General features: G+C 47.0%; 1 protein-coding gene across 1 annotated transcript in view; it reads right to left on the bottom strand.

Annotated features, from left to right (window-relative positions):
• Nucleotides 1-21,487, bottom strand: part of DOC2B (double C2 domain beta) — a 238,253-nt gene that overhangs the window by 85,179 nt on the left and 131,587 nt on the right. Inside the window, exon 12 of the mRNA XM_070931387.1 lies at nucleotides 8,078-8,152. Coding sequence (XP_070787488.1) covers nucleotides 8,078-8,152 — 75 coding nt within the window. The remainder of the gene's footprint in view (nucleotides 1-8,077; nucleotides 8,153-21,487) is intronic.

Raw genomic sequence — 21,487 nt, 5'->3', positions numbered from 1 at the left:
AGGGAGGGTGTGGGGGCAGGATGTCAGAGTTGGCTACGCCACGGTCGGGGCCAGATTGTCGTGCTTAATAAAATGAAAGATTTCTTCAAAGACTATCTGTTTGGAAATGCAATTTATTTTATTTGAGACGATATCGAAACTTGACAGCTGGCTTTTCTGTTTTCCACATGGTTTATTGTTATCCCTAACACGATGCTGACCTTTTTCACAGCAGATCAGCCCGGTTTCTACACCTCCGTCGACCTGTTTCCCAATTACTCCAACGTCTTTTCCCTCAGCTGTCACCTCTAGTTCTAGCCCCTGTATGTGGAGTTCGGATTTTTCACACAATGTGCACTGCTTTACAGTTGTTCACATTTTTTAAAAAAGGAAAACAGGTCAAGCACAGGAGAGATTGCCTGCAGAGATTTGTTGTGTGTGTGTGGGGGGGTGTTTTCGCCACCCCCTCAGCGAGTGGAGAGATTGCTTCAACAAGTGAGGGGTGAAGAAGAAAACAAACCACAAGTGATCTCTGTAGGCGATGTTTTCCGTGTCTGACTTAATTTTTTGTTTTCCTCCCCTCCCACTCACAGAACGGAGAGATTGGAGAGGAAGGGATGATAAGAGACTAAGCAAGCACACAATGGGGAACACCTTGGGCTGCTTGTCCAACCCGTTTGCAGCTGCGAACACGTTGCTTTCTAATGTGAGTAGAGGTAGCTCTCGACTTATAACCACAACGGAGCCCTTAATTTCTGTTGCTATGTATGACATTTTTAAGCGAGCTTTGCCCAGTGATGGCTAACCTTTTTACCATCGCATGCCAAAAGCGCGGGGGTTCACGCACGCGCGTGCCCACACCCATAATTCTATATGCCCTGCACATGTGTGAGCGACCCCCCCATGGTCCCCACGCTTTTGGCACGTGATCTCCCCAGGCTCCAGAGCCTCTCTAGGAGCCTGGGGAGGGCGAAAACAGCCTCCCCCCCCCAGAGGCCCTCCGGAGGCCAGAAACAGCCCGTTTGCCGACTTCCGGAAGTTGGCAAATGAGCCATTTCTGGCCTCCGGAGGGCCCCTGGGGAGCAGGGAAGGCCGTTTTCACCTCCCCAGGCTTCTAGAGAGGCTCTGGAGCCTGGGGAGAGCAAAAAACGGGCCTTCCCCACCTCCCCAGGCCCTCTGGAGGCAGGGAACAGCCTGTTTCCCTACTTCGGGTGGCCCAGAAGGCCCGAAAATCAGCTGGCCAGCATGTACATGCACGCCGGAGCTGAGCTCACATGCCCACCGATATGGCTCTGCGTGCCACCTGTGGCATACGTACCATTGGTTCGCCATCACGGGCTTTGCCCTATTTTATAACCGTACCTGCCACAATGGTTAAATAAATGACAACAGTTGTTAAGTTAGTAATACGGTTGGTAAGTGAATCTAACTTCCCCACTGAATCTGCTTGTCAGAAGGTCGCAAAAGGTGATCCCATGACCCCAGGACACCGTCATAAATACGAGTCAGTTGCCAAAGCATTTGAATTTTGATCATGTGACAATGGGGATGCCGCAATGGTCGTAAGCGTAAAACACTTTTTCTATGCCGTTGTAACTCTGAATGGCCACCAAATGAACTACCCGTATTTTCCATTCTGTGTCTGCTTACTCTCTTGCAATCCCTTTCTCTCCAATGAATATACATACAAACCTTAATTCTCTAATTATCCCAGCATCGGGATGCTCATTCTCAAGGGCGGGGATGTGAGGAAAAGGAAAGCACAATCGCGCTTTTCCACTTAGTAACCAGTTTGCTTTCGGCCCCAATTGCAGTCGCTAAATGAGGACTAGCTTTATGTTAATAATAATAATAATAATAATAATAATAATAATAATAATAATAATAATGCCCTTTGGGTATTGCTCCGAGGGCTCCAATTACAATCGGGACAACACACGATTTCTTTTTCCACAGTCGCTCAACTTCAATTTTTAAGTCCCGGTACTTTGTGATTTTTTTTTTTCTTGCTGCTTATCTTCAATCCGTGCATCACATTGACATTGCAATACCTGGTGATGCACGGATTGAAGATAAGCAGCAAGAAAAAAATCACAAAGTACCGGGACTTACAAATTGAAGTTGAGCGACTGTGGAAAAAGAAATCGTGTGTTGTCCCGATTGTAATTGGAGCCCTCGGAGCAATACCCAAAGGGCTACCCCGCTATTTAGAAATTCTAAATTTGCCGGACTTGAACATTTTGACTCTACAAAAAACCACCTTACTCGGAACAGCTTACATCCTCCGACGATACCTTAACAGTTCCTAGGTCCTTGGTTAGGACTCGAGCTGCTGAGCTATTAACCAGCCTCAAAGGCTGTGAATCTCACTAAAGATTAACCAATAAATAATAATAATAATAATAATAATAATAATAATAATAATAATAATAATAATAATAATAATAATAATAATAATAATAATTTTATTTCTATACCGCCCTTCTCCCAAAGGACTCAGGGCGGTGTACAGCCTATTTAAAAACACAAGACAAAACAGCAATTAAAATTTAAAGTGATTAAATAAATTTGGCTCAATTAAAACCCCAGAAATTTAAAATACCCCAATTTAAAACTATTATGTTGATAGCCCGGCCTGGCGGAACAACAGGTTAAAAAAACAGCACCACTCCTAAGATAGAACCCTGCATGACTCTGCTCGTTATACAACTTTATTGTGAAAAAAATGTCTATTTATTTCTACTCCTGGTTTTCCGGTCTTTTAATCAATCACTTAGCCAGCTGTTTTTTAATTCCATGGCTGTTAAGCTGACAGAAAATTTTGATGAAGTACTATAACAAGGGCTTTATGAAAACCTTCAGTAGATTATCTTTCCTGGCTTCTCCATAGCCATGTTTTTATTAACACCCCCCCAAAATAAAAGATTACAGGCAGTTCTCGACTTACGACGATTTCTTTAATGACCATTCAAAGTTACAGCGGCACTGAAAACAGCGATTTAGGACCAATGTTCACACTTATGACCGTTGCAGCATCTCTGTGACCAGATCATCAAAATTCAGACTCTTGGCAATTGAATTGTATTTATGACGGTTGCAGTGTCCCAAGGACACGCAATCCCCTTTTGCGACCATCTGATGAGCCAAGATAACCAGGAATGCAGACTCACTTAATGTTCTGCCCTAGCTACGGACCCGGAAGAACGCAGCACACACAAAGTCTGTACAAACCTTAGTTTACTAAATTAAATCAGTCTTTTTCAAACAAAGGCTGTTAATTAACTTTCTTAACAGCCTACAAGAATCCAAAGAATAAATAATCGTAATCTTACTGTGGTTGGCAGAAAGCCCAGAAGCAATTTGCAGAGAACTAAGATCAAGACGCGAAGGAGAATGAACAAAGTTGTTCCCTGCAAATTGCTTCAGTCGGCGTTCCTCCTAAAATAAGCTAAGGGAGTGGCCAATTAGCCCCAAGCCTTACTCTTGAGGAGACCTCCTCCTGAGGAGCCACTCCTGCCTTTTGGCAGCTCTGCGCGCCCGTGCATTGAGAAGAGGCTCCTCCTCTTCTTCCTCTTCACCCATGGAAGTTTCTGGAGGTTCTGAAGGCCGTGGCTGAATCTCCGCCTCTGGCACCACATCTTCTCCAGCCTCTTCACTGTCTGACTCGAGTGCCAGCTGCACAGGCTGCTGGCGCAGCACCACACCAGCCTCCTCGCTGTCGGAATCAGCTACTAGCTGCACAGGCCGCTGACGGGCCACAATACTTAACAGCCAGGTGACTAACTTATCAACCGCAGTGATTCGCTTAACAACTTGTGGCAAGAAAGGTCGTAAAACGGAGCCAAGCTTCCTGAACAGATGTCTCACTTAATAATGGAAATTTAGGGCTCAACTGTGGTCATACATCAAGGACTACCGTTGCACGCCAGTTGCCAAGTGTCTGAATTTTGACCACACGGGTTGTAAGTGTGAAAAATCAGTCATAAGTCACTTTTTTCAATGCCGTTGCAACTTCAAATGGTCACTAAAAGAATACTTATATGTCGAAAGCTATCTACATATACCATGTGTTTAATTTATTTGTTAATCAGTGGAACAACTTGCCTCCAGAAATTGTAAATGCTCCAACACTAGAAGTTTTAAAGAAGAGATTGGATAACCATTTGTCTGAAGTGGTGTAGGGTTTCCTGCCTGGGCAGGGGGTTGGACTAGAAGACCTCTAAGGTCCCTTCCAACTCTGTTATTCTATTCTATTCTATTCTATTCTATTCTATTCTATTCTATTCTATTCTATTCTTTCATCCGTGTTTGTTAAATTTATTTGCCGCCTATCTACTATCTCTTGAAATCCTCCCCAAGGTTGGATTAAATTAATGAGCAATAAAAATTCCCTTAAAGTCAAGCCGAAAAAGGGCAGGAACAGACGGAAAGGTGATTGTTCACAATGCAACAACTAATTAAAACAAGGAGATTCAAGAGGCCTGCTTAATTTGGATATCCTTCTCCACTCACCCGTGCAAATTGTGTTTTTTTCTTTCTTTCTAATATACTGTATAATTCATATTCTGCTCTTCCTCCTGGAGGATGCCACTGAATTGTTAAGCACCACAACCAGCTCGAATTTGTGGTCCCAGAGGAAATAACACAACAGCTTTCTTCTGACTTTATACCTTCGTGACTAGATTCCACCCAAAATCATCTTCATTTAATGACTCCATAATCCTTTGCAGGGCGGAGTCTGGGCAACTGAATGGAGCTAGCAGAGTGTTTTAATGGCCGGATGCCCTTCCCAACGCCAATGCGGAGTTTTGTTCGGCAGATATATTCTCATTGTGCTCAGAGAGAGAAAAATCTGCCTCTACCTAGGATCGAACTCACAGCCTCCGGATTGTGAGGCGAGAGCTCCACTTCCAGGCCACCACACCACTCCTGAGCCACACACACACCCCCAAAAAATAAATCAAGAAAAATCCGTCACGAAGGCTCAATATTTTACCTCAGATCAAGGGGTCAAAGATCAGATCAAATTCAGCAAAATCCCTGAATTTATTTGGACGCCGTGATTTCAATCTGGCCAATTCTGAAGGGGCAATTTTTGAAAATTTATTTTAATCTGGAGAATGAAGGATTCACTCAGGATAGCAGAAATCCTGATCTATTACAGGTAGTCCTCGACTTCCGACCACAACTAAGCCCAAAATTTCTGTTGCTAAGTGAGACATTTGTTAAGCCTCATTTTACGACCTTTGTTGCCACAGTTTTGCCTCGTGAGTTTTGCCTCATTTTACAACCTTTCTTGCCACAGCTTTGCCTCGTGAGTTTTGCCTCATTTTACAACCTTTCTTGCCACTGTCGTTAAATGGATCACCGCTGTTGTTCAATGAGTAACCTGGTTGTTAAGTGAATCTAGCTTCCCCACTGACTCGGCTTGTCAGACGGTCACCAAAGGGGATCACGCGACCCCAGGACACTGCAACCGTCATAAATATGAGTTAGTTGCCAAGCGTCTGAATTTTGATCACATGACCATGGGGATACCGGAACGGTCGTTAAGTGTGAAAAACGGTCATAGGTCCCTTTTTTTTCAGTGCCGTGGTAACTTTGAAAGGTCACTAAATGAACTGTTGTAAGTTGAGGACGACCTGGTATTGCCAACTGCTGAAATGTTGTTGTTTTTTAAATGTTGGTTTAATGTTAGCTAGATGGCCTGAAAATTAGAGTCAAAGCAGTCGACCATGTAAACCCTGATTCTGCACTCACCAACTTGCCTTGTTGGTATGGATATTGAAGAGGTGATGTTCTGAACACATGACAGTAAGAGAGTTGGAAAGGACCCTTGGAGATCATCTAGTCAAACCCCCTGCTCATACAGGAGATATATACTAGGGATTCGAACCGCCAAACTGCCGAACCTTTCTGATCGACAAGCTCAGCATCTTAGTCACTGAGCCACCTAGTCAGACAATGGATTAGTGACAATGGACCCCATTTGAATTTTTAGACAGCCCCCCCCACAAGACCCCCCCCCCCCGATGTGAAAACTGATATGGTTTCTATGTAATATTTCTAAATTTGGCCGCAAACCCTCAGGCCAAAAAGGAGGTCCATCCAAAAGGTTCTTCTTTCTTATGTGCATTTCCAACACAGAGCAGAGAGAAATTCAAAAGGACAAGGGTCTCTCAAGGTCACCTAGTCCACCCTCCTATTCTCAGGGGGGAAACACGGGGCAATCTCCCATCAACCCCTTCGGTTATAATTTCCACCGTTTCAGATTTTTCGACAAAGACAAAAAATCAGCCCATCCCTCCCTATTTTAAGCCTGTCATGCAATCCTCTCATTTTCTTCTTCTTTCTCTGTTCTTCCCCTCTGCTACCGTTTCTTTTCTCTTTCTTTCTCCTATCTTCCCTCCCTCCTTTCTTCCTAACTTTCCTTCCTCCCTCCCTTCTTTCTCATTCCCAACTTCTTTTCTTTCTTTCTTTTTCTTTCCTTCCTTCCTTCCCATTTCCATCTCCTTCCTTCCTTCTTTTCTTCCTTCCTTCTCCTTCCTTCCTTCCATCCTTCCACTTCCCATCTTCTCCTTTCCTTTGTCCCTTTCTTCTTTCTCATTTCCATCTCCTTCCTTCCCTCCCTCTTTCCTCCCACTCCTTCCTCCCTTCCTCCCTCCTTCCCTCCCTGTCCCTTTTCCCATCTCCTTCCTTCCTTCTTCTTCCCATCTCCTCCCTCTCTCCCTCCCTCATTCCTCCCTCCCTTTTCTCATTCCCATCTTATTCCTTCCTCCCTCCCTCCTTCTGTCTCCTTCCTTCCCATCTCGTTCCTTCCTTCTCCTTCCCAATTCCTCCTTGCCTCCCTCCCTCCCTCCCTCATTCCTCCCTTCCTTCTTTCTCATTCCCATCTTCTTCCTCCCTCCCTCCTTCCCTCCCTCCCACTCCTTTTTTCCTCCCTACCTCCGTCTCCTTTTTTCCCATCTCCTTCCTTCCTTCCTCCTTTCCTCCTTTCTCATTCCCATCTCCTCCCTCCCTCCCTCATTCCTCTCTCCCTTCTTTCTCATCCCCATCTTATTCCTTCCTTCCTCCCTCAGTCTCCTTCTTTCCTATCTCCTTCCTTCCTTCTCCTTCCCATCTCCTCCCTCCCTCCCTCGTTCCTTCCTTCCTTCTTTCTCATTCCCATCTTCTTCCTCCCTCCCTCCTGCCTCCCACTCCTTCCTTCCTCCCTCTCTCTGTCTCCTTCCTTCCTTCCTTCCTTCCTTCCTTCCTTCCTTCCTTTCCTCCTTTCTCATTCCCATTTCCTCCCTCCCTCCATCATTCCTCCCTCCCTTCTTTCTCATCCCCATCTTATTCCTTCCTTCCTCCCTCCTTCCTTCCTCCCTCAGTCTCCTTCTTTCCCATCTCCTTCCTTCCTTTTCCTTCCCATCTCCTCCCTCCCTCATTCCTCCCTTCCTTCTTTCTCATTCCCATCTTCTTCCTCCCTCCCTCCCTCCCTCCTGCCTCCCACTCCTTCCTTCCTCCCTCTCTGTCTCCTTCTTTCCCATCTCCTTCCTTCCTTCCTTCCTTCCTTCCTTCCTTCCTTCCTTCCTTCCTTCCTTCCTTCCTCCCTCCATCTCCTTCTTTCCCATCTCCTTCCTTCTTTCTCCTTCCCATCTCCTCCCTCCCTCGTTCCTCCCTTCCTTCTTTCTCATTCCCATTTTATTCCTTCCTGCCTCCCTACCTCCCACTCCTTTCTCCCTCCCTCCCTCTGTCTCCTTCTTTCCCATCTCCTTCCTTCCTTCCTTCCTTCCTTCCTTCCTTCCTTTTTTCCCTCCTTCCTTCTTTCTCATTCCCAATTCCTCCCTCCTTCCTTTTCTTCCCTCCTTCCTTCCCCTTCCCATGTCCCCCCTCCTCTCCTTTATGTTTTCCAGGCAACCCCTCCCTCCTCGTACAGCATCCTCTGCACCAGCCCAGCTCTGATCCTGACCTCCAATTTGCTCCTGAGGATGCCTGGATTAAGAAGAGCGGCAGCCAGCCGACAACACCTGGGAAGTGGCAGTGAATGCCTTTCCTAGAAAAAATAGCTCCAGTCAAGCGTCCCACCCGTCTAAATAAAAGAGTGAGACTTTCGCACCTTACTGGCTCCAGGGAGTAAGTGCAATTTCACGTATGGATCAGCCAGTCCATTATGGTCCATCGGCTTCAGGCCCTGAAGAGAAAGAGACAAAAACAGATTATAAAGAGGGAAATTCCAGCTGCTATCAATCTGAAAAGGGAGAGGGGGGGGGAAGCAACCCCCATCCTCTTTGTTATTCAGAGCCTGTGGTGTCTCCACCTGATTTATTCCAGGCAAAACCAATTTATCCACTCCTGTTTACACAACGCGCTCGTGTCTGTCTAATGATTATGCCACCCGCCCTCCTCGAGCCGGCTGTGATCGTGCCAAGGGGGAGTCGATTAAACGCACGACGATCATCGCACAGGCCCTGGGCTCGAGAAAGGTTGAAACAAGGCAGAGGCACGAAGTCCCAATTCAATGCTGGAATTGGGCAGGTCTAGTTTAATGCAACAGAGCCGCAGCAGAGGGATGAAAGAGCCACATGCGGCTCCAGAGCCACGGATTGCCGACCTCTGCTCTGGGAGCTCAAGAATAAATCTTGACCGGGAGTTCTTACATTTAGGAAAGAAAAACCAAATGCACAGGTACAGAATAGGTGGTCCCTGGGACAAAGAGCTAGAGGGATCATGGAGTCCTAGTGGACAATCACTTAAATATGAGCCAGCTGTGTGCTACAGCTGCCTAAAGAGCCAATGCAATCCTAGGCTGCATTAACAGGGGGAATAGAATCAAGATCAGGTGAAGTGTTAATACCATTTTACAAAGCTTTAGTAAGACACTTGGAATCCTGCATCCAGTTTTGGTTGCCACGATGCAAAAAAGATGTTGGGACTCTAGAAAGAGTGCAGAGAAGATCAACAAAGATGAATAGGGGACTGAAGGCTAAAACATATGAAGAACGGTTGCAGGAATTGGGTATGTCTAGTTTAATAAAGAGAAGGAGTAGGGGAGACGTGATAGCAAAGTTACAATATCTCAGGGGCTGCCCCAAAGAAGAGGGAGTCAAGCTGTTCTCCAAAGCACCTGACGGCAGGAGAAGAAGCAACGGGTGGAAACTAATCAAGGAGAGAAGCAATTTAGAACTGAAGAGAAATTTCCTGACAGTGAAGGCAATTAACCAGTGGAACTGCTTGCCACCAGAAGTTGTAAATGCTCCAACACTGGAAGTTTTTACAAAGAGATTGGACAACCATTTGTCTGAAATGGTATAGAGCAGTGATGGCTAATCCTTTTGACATCGCGTGCCAGGAGCGGGGGGAGTGTGGGGAGGGGGTGCACGCGTCCACACCCATAATTCTACGCACCCTGCCCCCACGTGACACTCTCTCTCTCTCTCTCTCTCTCTCTCTCTCTCTCTCTCTCTCTCCTGGCACGCGATGGCCCGGTGATCCCATTTTTCTCTCTCCCCAGGCTCCAGGACCTTTCTAGTTGGGACCAGAAATTGGCAAACGGGCCATTTTCGGCCTCCGGAGAGCCTCTGGGGGGGTGGGAAAGGCCATTTTCACCCTCCCCAGACTCCTAGAAAGGCTCTGGAGCCTGGGGAGAGAGAAAAACAGGCCTTCCCCCCCACCCTCCCGAGGTCCTCCAAAGGCAGGAAACACCTACTTCTGGCAGGCCCAGAAGGCCTGAAATCTGAGCTCACGTGCCCACCGATATAGGTTCGTCATCATGGGTATAGAGTTTCCTGCCTGAGCAGGGGGTTGGACTAGAAGACCTCCAGGGTCCCTTCCAGCTCTGTAATTCTATTCTAACCACCCAGTTCAGAGAAAACATTCGCAATAGCTATATATCCAACAAAATGAAATTCAGTGGAGGGAAAAGTTAAGGATTTACAGTCAGGCAAGAGAAACCAAATGTACAGGAACAGATTAGGGAAAACTTGGCTCAATAGCAGTAACTGGGAGAGGAATCTTGGAGTCCTAATGGACCATTCATTTAAATAAGAGCCAGCAACGTGCAGCAGTTGCCAAAAAAAGGCCAAAACAATCCTAGGCTGCATTAAAAGAGAGATGGAATCAGAATCAGAACAGAGCTGGAAGTTTTCTAGTCCAACTCCCTACTCAAGCAGGAGACCTTATACTATTTAGACAGGTCCACTCTCTTCTTAAAAACCTCCAGTGATGAAGCACCCACAACTTCTGGTGGCCAGCTGTTCCACTGGTTAATTGTCCTCACTGTCAGGAAGTTTCTCCTTAATTCCAGGTTGCTTCTCTCCTTGATGAGTTCCCACCCATTGTTTCTTGTCCTGCCTTCAGGTGCTGTGGAAAATAGGTTGTGGCAGCCCCTCAAAGAAGAATTAGGGGCGACATGATAGCGGTCTCCCAGTATTTGAGGGGCTGCCACAAAGAAGAGGAGGGGGTCAATTTATTCTACAAAGCACCAAAGGGCAGGACAAGAAATAATGGTTGGAAGCTCATCAAGGAGAGAAGCAACCTGGAATTAAGAGGAACATCCTAACAGTGAGGACAATTAACCAGTGGAACAGCTTGCCACCAGAAGTTGTGGGTGCTCCACAACTGGAAGTTTTTAAGGCACTTATCTGAAATAGTATAGGTTCTTCTGCTTAAGCAGTGGGCTGGACTAGAAGACCTCCAAGGTCCCTTCCAGCTTTAGGATTCTATATTTTAGTCTCCAGGCCTTTAATCATCCTAGTTGCTCTTCTTTGCAGTTTTTCCAGCGTCTCAACATCTTTTTTTGCAATGTGGGGACCAAAATTGGATGCAGTATTCCAGGTGTGGCCTTACTAAGCGGTACTAATACTTTACGTGAATTTGATTCTATGCCTCTGTTTATACAACCAAGGATTCCATTCTCTTTTTTTTTTTTTTTGACTGAAGCCGAATTCACACCTCAGTTATGGATGCAAATTTTCGCTTTGTTCCAACTCTGCAATTAATTCCTGTCTTAAATAACGGAGGGATTTCTGCAGCTACCAAATTACAGGGATCTTTGATGTGTGATCGCTAGGTTTGTGCAAACCTACACTTTTTGGTCCCACCATCGGCCAACAGAGAAAACGTACCGGGTTTGCAATTCCCAAACTCTACTGGAACAATTTGCAAACAAAACTTCCAAATTTAGGAATATCCTGTTTTTAGGCTGTCAAAGGGTCTGGGGCAGGGGTCAGCAACCTTAAATGCTCAAAGAGTCATTTGGACCCATTTCCCACAGAAAAGAAAACACCGGTAATGTAAATAAAAGAAATAATGTGAATAAAAGAAAGGAATCATACAGAGTCAGATATATGGGCTCTGGGGGACCCTCTCTATTCACATTATTATAAGGGGAAGACGTGCTTAGATACATGAACTCTGAGAGAACCTCTCTATTCACATTATTATAAGAGAGGAAGGTGCTTGTTGGACAGTTAAACCCCATTAAGTGGTAATATATCTTCTGAGACCTAGATGTCACGAAGGGACTGCCATATGGAAAACATCTGAGTGACCTCACTGTGAATGACACAAAGACCTATATGTTACAAAGAGTTACTTAATCCAATAAATTTACCATGGACAGTAGTAACTCTCCCATTAGCAACTCCGAGCACTTAAGGAAAAGTTGTGTGGCTAAGATAATTTTATAAACTAAAAATAATGTTTTACTAATGGTTTATTAATTAGGAAGTGCGTCAATTATCATATGACAAATGTATGTAACCATCTAGGGAAAATCGGATGTATGATCTCATATTAACCATATATGGAAAATGTATGATCTCACTGAATCCTTTGTCTTAGAAATGTATAAAACCATTGTATCAGAGTTCTCTCCTTGTTCAAAGCTTCAAGTACAAAACTGGCTCTGAACCTTGCGCAATAAAACTGTCTCTGGCTAACCCAGGAATGTTGTTTGGTCTCATCATTCCACAACACCGGGAGCCACAGAGGTCCTAACCAGAAGCTTCCCATTCAATTTTGGGGCTGACCGGAAGTCCAGTTCCCCCCAACATAGAGTCTCCTCCTAGAGCGGCGTCCTTTTTCCTCTACCTGTCCTAACCGAAAGCCCTATCAATTGTGGAGCCGACCGGAAAATCCACCCCTTGCCATAGAGTTTCCTCCTGGCACGCTGTGCTTCCCCCACTAACTGGAAGTTCTTCTCAAAATTGTGGCGCCGACAGGGAGCCGCAGCAGAGGGATGAAAGAGCCACATGCGGCTCCAGAGCCACGGGTTGCCGACCTCTGCTCTGGGAGCTCAAGAATAAATCTTGACCGGGAGTTCTTACATTTAGGAAAGAAAAACCAAATGCACAACTATAGAATAAGTGGTACCTGGGACAAGAGCAGTAACTGTGACAGGGATCTTGGAGTCCTAGTGGACAATCACTTAAATATGAGCCAGCCGTGTGCAGCAACTGCCAAAAAAGCCAACACAGTTCTAGGCTGCATCAACAGAGGGATAGAATCAAGATCACGTGAAGTGTTAATACCACTTTATCAGGCCTTGGTAAGGCCACACTTGGAATAATGCATCCAGTTTTGGTCGCCACGATGTAAAAAAGATGTTGAGACTAGAAAGAGTGCAGAGAAGAGCAACGAAGAGGATAAGGGGACTGGAGGCTAAAACCTATGAAGAACGGTTGCAGGAATTGGGTATGTCTAGTTTGATGAAAAGAAGGACTAGGGGAGACATGATAGCATTGTTCCAAAATCTCAGGGGTTGCCCCAAAGAAGAGGGAGTCAAGATATTCTCCAAAGCACCTGAAGGCAGGACAAGAAGCAACGGGTGGAAACTAATCAAGGAGAGAAGCAATTTAGAACTAAGGAGAAATTTCCTGACAGTGAAGGCAATTAACCAGTGGAACTGCTCGCCACCAGAAGTTATAAATGCTCCAACTCTGGAAGTTTTTAACTTACACCACACCATTTCTGACAAACGGCAGTCCAATCTTTTCTTGAAAGTCTCAAGTGATGAAGCTCCCACAACTTCCGAAGGCAACTTCTGTTCCATGGGTTGATTCTTCTCACTGTCAGAAAGTTCCTCCTCATTTCTAGGTTGAATCTCTCCTTGATCAGTTTCCATCCATTGTTCCTTGTCTGGCCTTCAGGTGGACCCCCCTCCTCTCTGTGGCAGCCCCTCAAGTATTGGAAAACAACTATCCTGTTTCCCCAAAAATAAGACCTCCCCTGATAATAAGCCCAATCGGGCTTTTGAGCGCATGGCAATAAGGCCAAGTGCTTATTTCAGGGTTCAAAAAAATATAAGACAGGGTCTTATTTTCAGGGAAACACGGTATCATGTCTCCCCTGCTCCTTCTCTTCACTAGACTAGCCGTGTCCAGTTCCTGAAAATGTCCATCGTATGTTTTAGCCTCCAGTCCCCTCATCATCCTTGTTGCTCTCCTCTGCACTCTTTCTAGAGTCTTAACATCTTTTTTATAGTCTGGTGACCAAAACTGGATGCAGTAGTCTCGGTGAGGTCTTACTAAGGCTTTATAGAGTGGTATTATTGTAGTACCTCACTTGATCTTGATTGTATCTCTCTGTTCATGCAATCTGGGATTGTGTTGGCTTTTTCGGCAGCCGCCACACACTGCTGGCTCCTATTTAGCTGGTTGTCCACTAAGACTTCAAGGACCCTCTCACAATCACTGCTGTTAAACCTGTTTTCACCCAGTGTGCTTGCTTAAGCGTAAGACTTTCCTTTTCTCTACGTTGAATTTCATTTTGTTAGATAGGGCCCAGGGTTCAAGTCTGTCAAGATCCACCCATAATTCAATGCACCCCACCCCCCTGCGCATGTGCGTGACCCCCCCATGCTCCCCCCACATTTGGCACATGATGGCACGGTGGGTATGGTAGGCCTGTTTTTCGCCCTCCCCAGGCTCCAGAAACTTTCTTGGAGCCTGGGGAGGGCGAAAACAGACTTCCCACCCCCCTGGAGTCCCTCAGGAGGCTGGAAATAGTGCGCGCACCGGCCAGCTGATTTTCGGGCCTTCCAGGCCCACCAGAAGTCGGAAAACAGGCTGTTTCTGGCCTCCGGAGAGCATCTGGGGGGGTGGGGAAGGCCGTTTTCGCCCTTCCCGGGCTCCTAGAAAGCTTCTGGAGCCTGGGGAGAGCGAAAAATGGGCCTTCCCCACCCCACCCCAGAGGCCCTCTGGAGGCCTGAAACAGCCTATTTCCCAACTTCCGGAAGGCCTGAAAATCAGTTGGCCAGTGCGCCAGAGCTAGGGAAACGCTCACGTGCCCACCGATATGGCTCACGTGCCACCTGTGGCACGTGTGCCATAGATTCGCCATCACGGATCTAGGTCATTTCTGAAAAGCCATTCTGCCAAATTCCTCCGGATCGTTTTGCTCGCAGAAACGCGCCTGGCCATCCTCCCACAAACTTCTGCATTGAAATTCTGCGCACGCAGGCAGGAGAACACGGCAGCTGATTTCCATTCCAGGTGTCCAGGTTCAGTTCTCCTCCGCCGCACAACGACTCAGCGGTGAAAGCGAAATCTTCCCAGCAAAGCCAGCTTTTGACGAAGCATTCGAGAAAGCGAGAATAAAGCTTTCTCGGCCCCTGTCGCATTGCCGAAAGCATTAAAACTGTCAGGTGCCAGAGCGGTAAGCTTTTCAGATCCGTGTCTTTTTCCCCGCGGGATAATTTGGCTGGATCCCCCCCCCCTTGAATGAAACTCTCTAAGGGGGGGTGGGGGCATCTGAGTCACACTGATTTCCTTTAAACGCACACCTACACAAAGACAGCAGCGCCCATGTGCCGGCGCGCGCAGAGGCAGGCAAGGCATAATAGCATCTGGCTGTGGCATTCACAAAGCAGAACAGAAAGAATTCATGAACCATCAATCCGGAATTGAAGAGAAATTGAGACCTGGCTAATGCAGGGAGAGGACTTGGTTTTTTTAAAAGCATGCAGGGAAGATATATAGCCGGTTTAGACTGGTTCGCCCGAACCCGTAGCAGAAATCACGGTGGGCCCGCTCACCTGCCCCACCTCTACGCCATTCTATTTATGCACGTTTTTGAGGACAGGTGCATTTGCGGAAGGCTGGGTGCATGTATGGAAGGCAGGCGCGTGCAAGAACCGGCGTGCGCTCACACAAAGTGAGTGTGCACACACGCCGTGAACTGGTAGTAATGTCATCTGAAACCCACCGCTGCTTACAACCATTCGTTTAGTGACCGTTCAGAGTTGCCACGGCCCTGAAAAAAGTAACTCATCTCCGGTCCTCACATTTCCAACCGTTCAATTACAGGTAATCCTCCACCTACGGCAAGAGTCAAAAAGAGGGCTGTGAAAATATCGACAGGCCCTGGATATAAACTGTTTCAGCTTCTACTCTCAAAACGACATTATATAGGGCCGTGATGGTGAACCTATGGCACGCGAGCTTTGCCCTAGCTCAGCTCCAGCGCGCATGCATGCGCCGGCCAGCTAATTTTCAGGCCTTTTGGGTCCACCTGAAGTCAGGAAACAGGCTGTTTCCGGCCTCCAGAGGGCCTCCGGGGAGGAGGCTGTTTTCGCCCTCCCCAGGCTCCAGAGACTTTCTTGGAGCCTTTCTTGGAGGGCAAAATACGGGCCTACTGGGCCCACTGTGCCATTGTGTGCCAAAAGTGGGGGGCGCGCAGGCATGCGTGGGAGGTGGGGTGCATTGAATCATGGGTATGGGCATTCGCGCGACACCTGCCCCCCCCCACGCTCCCCATGCTTTTGGCACGCAACGGCAAAAAAGTTAGGGCACTGCACACCAGAACAACTAGAGACAAGGACAGTTTTTTCCCCCATGCCACCCCTCTGCTAAACAACTCATTCCCACAACACTGTCAAACTATTTAGTAAGGCTGTATTACTATTATTATTCTCATCCTCCCTATTACCTATCTCTTTTTCTACTTAATGGCTATAACTTTGTTGCTTGTATATTTACAATTTATACTGTTTTATTTAATTTCCTAGTATGATTTACGTTTATTGCTTATTTAGTATCCTATGACTATCACTAAAGTGTTGTATCTTATGATTTATGACGAATGTATTTTTATGATGATTGTGATCATGATTTATCACTTACAGCTTTTATGTACACTGAGAGCTTATGCACCGAAGACAAATTCCTTGTGTGTCTAATCGCACTTGGCCAATAAAGAATTCTAAACTCTTACAAGAGTCGGTGTAGCGACTGTTCAAAGTTACAACGGCACCGAAAAATGTGACTTATGACCGTTTGTCACACTTACGACCGTTGCAGCATCCCCAAGGGTAATGTGAACAAAATTCGGATGCTTGGCAACTGATTCATATTTATGACGGTTGTAGTATCCCAGGGTCACGCAATCTTCTTTTGCGTCCTTTTGACAAACCAAGTGTTCTGCCCCAGCTACGGACCCCAAAGAACGCAGCACACACAAAGTCCGTTCAAACCTTGGTTTACTGAATAAACCAGTCTTTTACAACAACGGCTGTTAATTAATTGCATTAACAGCCGCCAAGAATTCAAAGAATAATAACTGAAAGCTTACTGTGGTTGGCAGAATGCCCAGAAGCAATTTGCAGGAAGCTGATAAGATAAGCAAGACAAGACACGAAGGAGAGTGAACGAAGTTGTTCCCTGCAAATTGCTTCAGTCGGCGGTCCTCCTTAAATAGGCTATGGGAGTGGCCAATTAGCCCCAAACCTTACTCTCGAGGAGACCTCCTCCTGAGGAGCTACTCCTGCCTTTTGGCAGCTCTGCACGCCCGTGCATCGAGAAGAGGCTCCTCCTCTTCGTCCTCTTCACTTAAGGGAGCTTCTGGAGGTTCTGAAGGCCCTGGCTGAATCCCCGCCTCTGGCACCACATCTTCTCCAGCCTCCTCACTGTCTGAGTCGAGCGCCAGCTGCACAGGCTGCTGGCGCAGCACCACACCAGCCTCCTCGCTGTCGGAATCAGCTACTACCTGCACAGGCCGCATACAGGCCACAACACCAAGATAATGAGGAAGCCAGCTGGGAAAGTCACCAATGGCAATCCAATGATCCCAGGATACTGCAACCATCATAAATACACGCCAAGTAATTGCCAAGTGCCCAAATTTTGATCACGTGACTGTGGCAAATACAGGCAGTGCTGAACCTACAACCACCATTGAGCAAAAATTTCCATTGTTAAGGTAGACAGTTGCTAAATATATTTCACCCCATCTTACGCATGCACCAGTGGTAGGTTTCAAATTTTTTTACTACCGGTTCTGTGGGTGTGGCTTGGTGGGCGTGGCTTGGTACCTTTCACTGCGCCCTGAAAACCCTTCTGTTCCAACAAGCCGGGCTGACCTAATATGAATTTTATAATGGGTGTATGTTAGTTTTTAATTTGTGGCCCAAATTTTTATTCGATTTTAAATTGTTTTTAAATTTTGTAAATCTATATGTGTTTAATATGGCTGTACACCGGCCTGAGTCCTTCGGGAGAAGGGCGGTATAGAAATCCAATAAACATAAACAACATAAACATAAACATTGGTGGGCGTGGCAGAGGAAGGATCCTGCAAAATCCCCACTTCCTCCCGATCAGCTGGGACTCGGGAGGCAGAGAATAGATGGGGGCGGGGCCAGTCAGAATTTTTACTATCAATTCTCCGAACTACTCAAAATTTCCACAACTGGTTCTCCAGAACTGGTCAGAACTTGCTGAAACCCATTGTAAGCCACCCTGAGTCTCCGGAGAAGGGCGGCATATAAATCAAATTAAAAAAAAAACAAAAAAAAACCCCACTTCTGGCATGCCCGGCACGTGCACTTCCGAACCAGTAGGGAAGGTAAGTAGATTTCAGTGTTAGGTTGCTCCCGGTTCGGCCCGGTTCGGCCGAGCCGCTAGCGGTGACGCTATTACGTCACTGAACCGGTTCTCTTTCTTTGGGAGCTGGGCCCTCCCGCCCGCCCCCACATTATTCCGACCTTATATTTCTTCTTTTTTCGCCCAGCTGAGAGGTGCGGCAGAGCGGATTGCCGCACCTCAGCTGGGCAGATTCGCAACGCGCTTCCGCAAAGCGCAAGTTTGGCACGTATGCGAGTGAAAAGGCGATCACGCGCAACGCGCGCGCACAAAGAGAACCGGTAGTAAAGCTGGTTAGAATCCACCCTTGGTAGATTTCACCCCTGGGTTAACCCCCTCTTCTTTGGGGCCACCCCTGAGATATTGGAAGATGCTATCATGTCTCCCCTAGTCCTTCTTTTCATTAAACTAGATATACCCAATTCCTGCAACCGTTCTTCCTATGTTTTAGCCTCCAGTCCCCTAATCCTCTTGGTTGCTCTTCTCTGCACTCTTTCTAGAGTCTCAACATCTTTTTTACATCATGGCGGCCAAAACTGAATGCAGTATTTCCAAGTTTGGCCTTACCAAGGCCTTATAAAGTGGTATCAACACTTCACGTGATCTGGATTCTCTCCCTCTGTTGATGCAGCCCAGAACTGTGTTGGCTTTTTTGGCAGCTTCAGCACACGGCTGGCTCATCTTTAAGGGATTGTCCACTAGGACTCCAAGATCCCTCTCACAGTTACTACTATTTGAGCCAAGTACCACCTATACCAGTGATGGCTAACCTTTTTGCCATCGCGTGCCAGGAGCGCGGGGGAGGTTCCCATAATTCTCTGCGCCCTGCCCATGGGCGCACAACACCCCCCACCCCCGCTCCTGGTATGCGATGGCCCGGTAGGCCCATTTTTCTTTCTTACCTGGGTCCAGAGCCTCTCTATGCATCTGGGGAGGGCGAAAACAGCCTTCCCCACTCCCTCAGAGGCCCTCCGGAGGCCTGAAATGGCTCATTTCCCAACTCCCAGTGGGACAGGAAGCAATGTTTTTTGCTGTCCCCAGCCTCCAGAGCCTCTCTCTCTCTCTCTCTCTCTCAGAGCTGAGCTGGCGTGCCCACTGTTATGGCTACGCATGCCACCTGTGGCACGCGTGCCATAGGTTCGCCATCACCGACCTATACTGTATCTGTGCATTCTGTTTTCCTTGCCTAAATGTAGAACCTTCCTTTTTTCACCCTTGAATTTCATTTTGTTAAATAGCACCCAATATTCAACTCTGTCCAGATCCTTCTGTATCTTGAGCCTATCTTCCAGAGTGTTGGCTATTCCTGCCAGCTTGGTGTCATCTGCAAATTTGATGAGTTCCCCATCTATCCCCTCGTCCAAGACATCGATGAAGATGTTGAAGAGTCCTCCTGGGCCTAAAACAGAGTCTTGGGGTACCCCACTGCATCCCTCCCTCCATGTAGATGCAGTTCCATTGAGGACCACACGTTGAGAACAAAGAGAACATAAAAACAAAAAAAGAACAAACCAAACAAAGAGAAAAAAACCCACAATAACATAGAAATAAAGGGGGAATAAAAGGGGAATCTTCTGATTTGTTTTTGCCACAAATTCAAGTGTGATTTTATGCATTTTTTTTTTAAATTTGATTTATATGCCGCCCTTCTCCGGAGACTCAGGGCAGCTTACAATGTGCTCAGCAATAGCCTTCATCCTTTTTGTATATTTATACAAAGTCAGCTTATTGCCCCCACAACTGGGTCCTCAATTTACCTACCTTAGAAAGGATGGAAGGCTGAGTCAACCTTGAGCCTTGGTGAGATTCGAACCTGCAGTAATTGCAGACAGCTGGTCTTAATAACCAGCTTAATAAAAGGGTGCCTTAGACCACTGTACTACCAAGGCTCATTTGTTTGTCTGTTTGTTCATTAAATGTTTACATCGCTCAGAAGGTGATTCTGGGCGGATATAAAGTTATCTCTGACTCTATGATCACCAAAAAAAATGCTCCATTCTTTTTCTATTATCCGTTATTTTTTCCCCCTAGTCATCAAAACCACAAACCCAAGCCCCTCTTAAGCGGCTTCCGGTCCGTCATCAATTTAAATCTTGTCCTTCCTCTAATCAATTAGGGTAGATCTCTCCAAAGACAGAGCGATTTATTGGCCAGCTCAGTGGTTAGGAAAAGAGGCCACAAGGTGATTTTGGAAACGGTGCAAAAAGGTTACACAGAAGTGATTTAGAGACTTCACACTCTGAGGGGGCCAGGCATAGTGGTTACAACAGGGTGCCGGTTTAGGCTGCGAAAAAGCCATCAAGGCTCATTAGGAACAAAATTCGCCATTTTTTCCCCTTAATCTAGTCTTCCTCACTAAGGATTATGGCGGTGATAAAAGGAGAGAGGGAAGGAGTTTAGACAGGGGTGGGCTACTGGGGGTTCGCAGGGGTTCAGGAGAACCTCTAGCTAAGATTCTGTGCAGTTTGGAGAACCCCCAAATCCCACTCCTGGCTGGCCCCGCCCACCCGCCCCTCCCCTCCCCTCCCATCTGCCCCTCCCCTCCCAGGAGTCTCCACACGGCCCGTTTTGGATGCAGGGCATGTGCGTAGGCTCGGAGTGAGCGAAAAATGGGCATACCGGAAGTTCGGGAAGGCAGGAAACAAGCCCTTTTCCGGCCTCTAGAGGGCCCCCGGAGCCTGGGGAGGCCATTTTCACCCTCCCGGAGGCTCGAGAAAAGCCTCCGGAGCCCAGGGAGGGCAACCCCCCCCCCCGCTGCTATGGTGCAGGAGGCTGACTAGGCCACGCCCACCATGGCCACACCCACCCAGCAACCGGGCAGAGAACCCCTTGCTGAAATTTTTGAAGCCCACCCCTGGTTTTAGAAAATTTCCAAGCTCTACCTTCAGGAAAGGAGTAGAATACAGGTAGTCCTCGACTTACAACAGTTCGTTTAGTGACCGTTCGAAGTCACGACGTCACTGAAGAAAGCGACTCGTGATCGTTTTTCACACGACCGTTGTAGCTTGTCGGAAGGTCGCAAAAATGCGATCACATGACCCAGGGACTCTGCAACCATCAGAAATACATGCCAGTTGCCCAACTTTTGAATTTTGATCACGTGACCCAGGAGGGGGGATGCTGCAATGGTCATAAGTGTGAAAAAGGGTCATAAGCAGTGTGTCAACTCCAGGGGTGAAATGCTCCTGGTTCGGACCGGATTGCCTGATCCGGTAGCGATGGCAGTGGGTGGTTTGGAGAACCGGTAGCAAAAATCCCTGCCTCCCCCACCCCCATGCCCAGCTGGGCTGCGATATCATCAGAGGCTTTTTTTTTTTTTTTAACTTTTAAAAGCATTTTTTCTATAACCACTTCGGCCAAAAAAATGCTTTTAAAAGTAAAAAAAAAAAGCCTCTGATGATCGCGCGGCTCAGCTAGGATTGTCAGAGGCTCTTAAAAGCATTTTTCCTACAACCTCTTCGGCCGAAGAAGTTGTAGGGGAAAAAAATGCCTTTAAAAGCCTCTGGCGATCCCAGCTGAGCTGCCTGATCGTCAGAGGCTTTTAAAAGCATTTTTTTTCTGCAACCTCTTAAGGTTGTAGAAAAAATGCTTTTAAAAGTTAAAAAAAAAAAGTTGGCCACGCCCACCCAGTCACATTACCCCCACCCCCCACCAAGCCACGCCCACAG

This window comes from Pituophis catenifer, unplaced genomic scaffold (genome assembly GCF_029215685.1).
Source record: "Pituophis catenifer annectens isolate HBS135680 unplaced genomic scaffold, rPitCat1.0.hap2 SCAF_1, whole genome shotgun sequence".
In the NCBI taxonomy this organism is placed as follows: domain Eukaryota; kingdom Metazoa; phylum Chordata; class Lepidosauria; order Squamata; family Colubridae; genus Pituophis; species Pituophis catenifer.
This window is presented reverse-complemented; position numbering and strand designations above follow the sequence as displayed.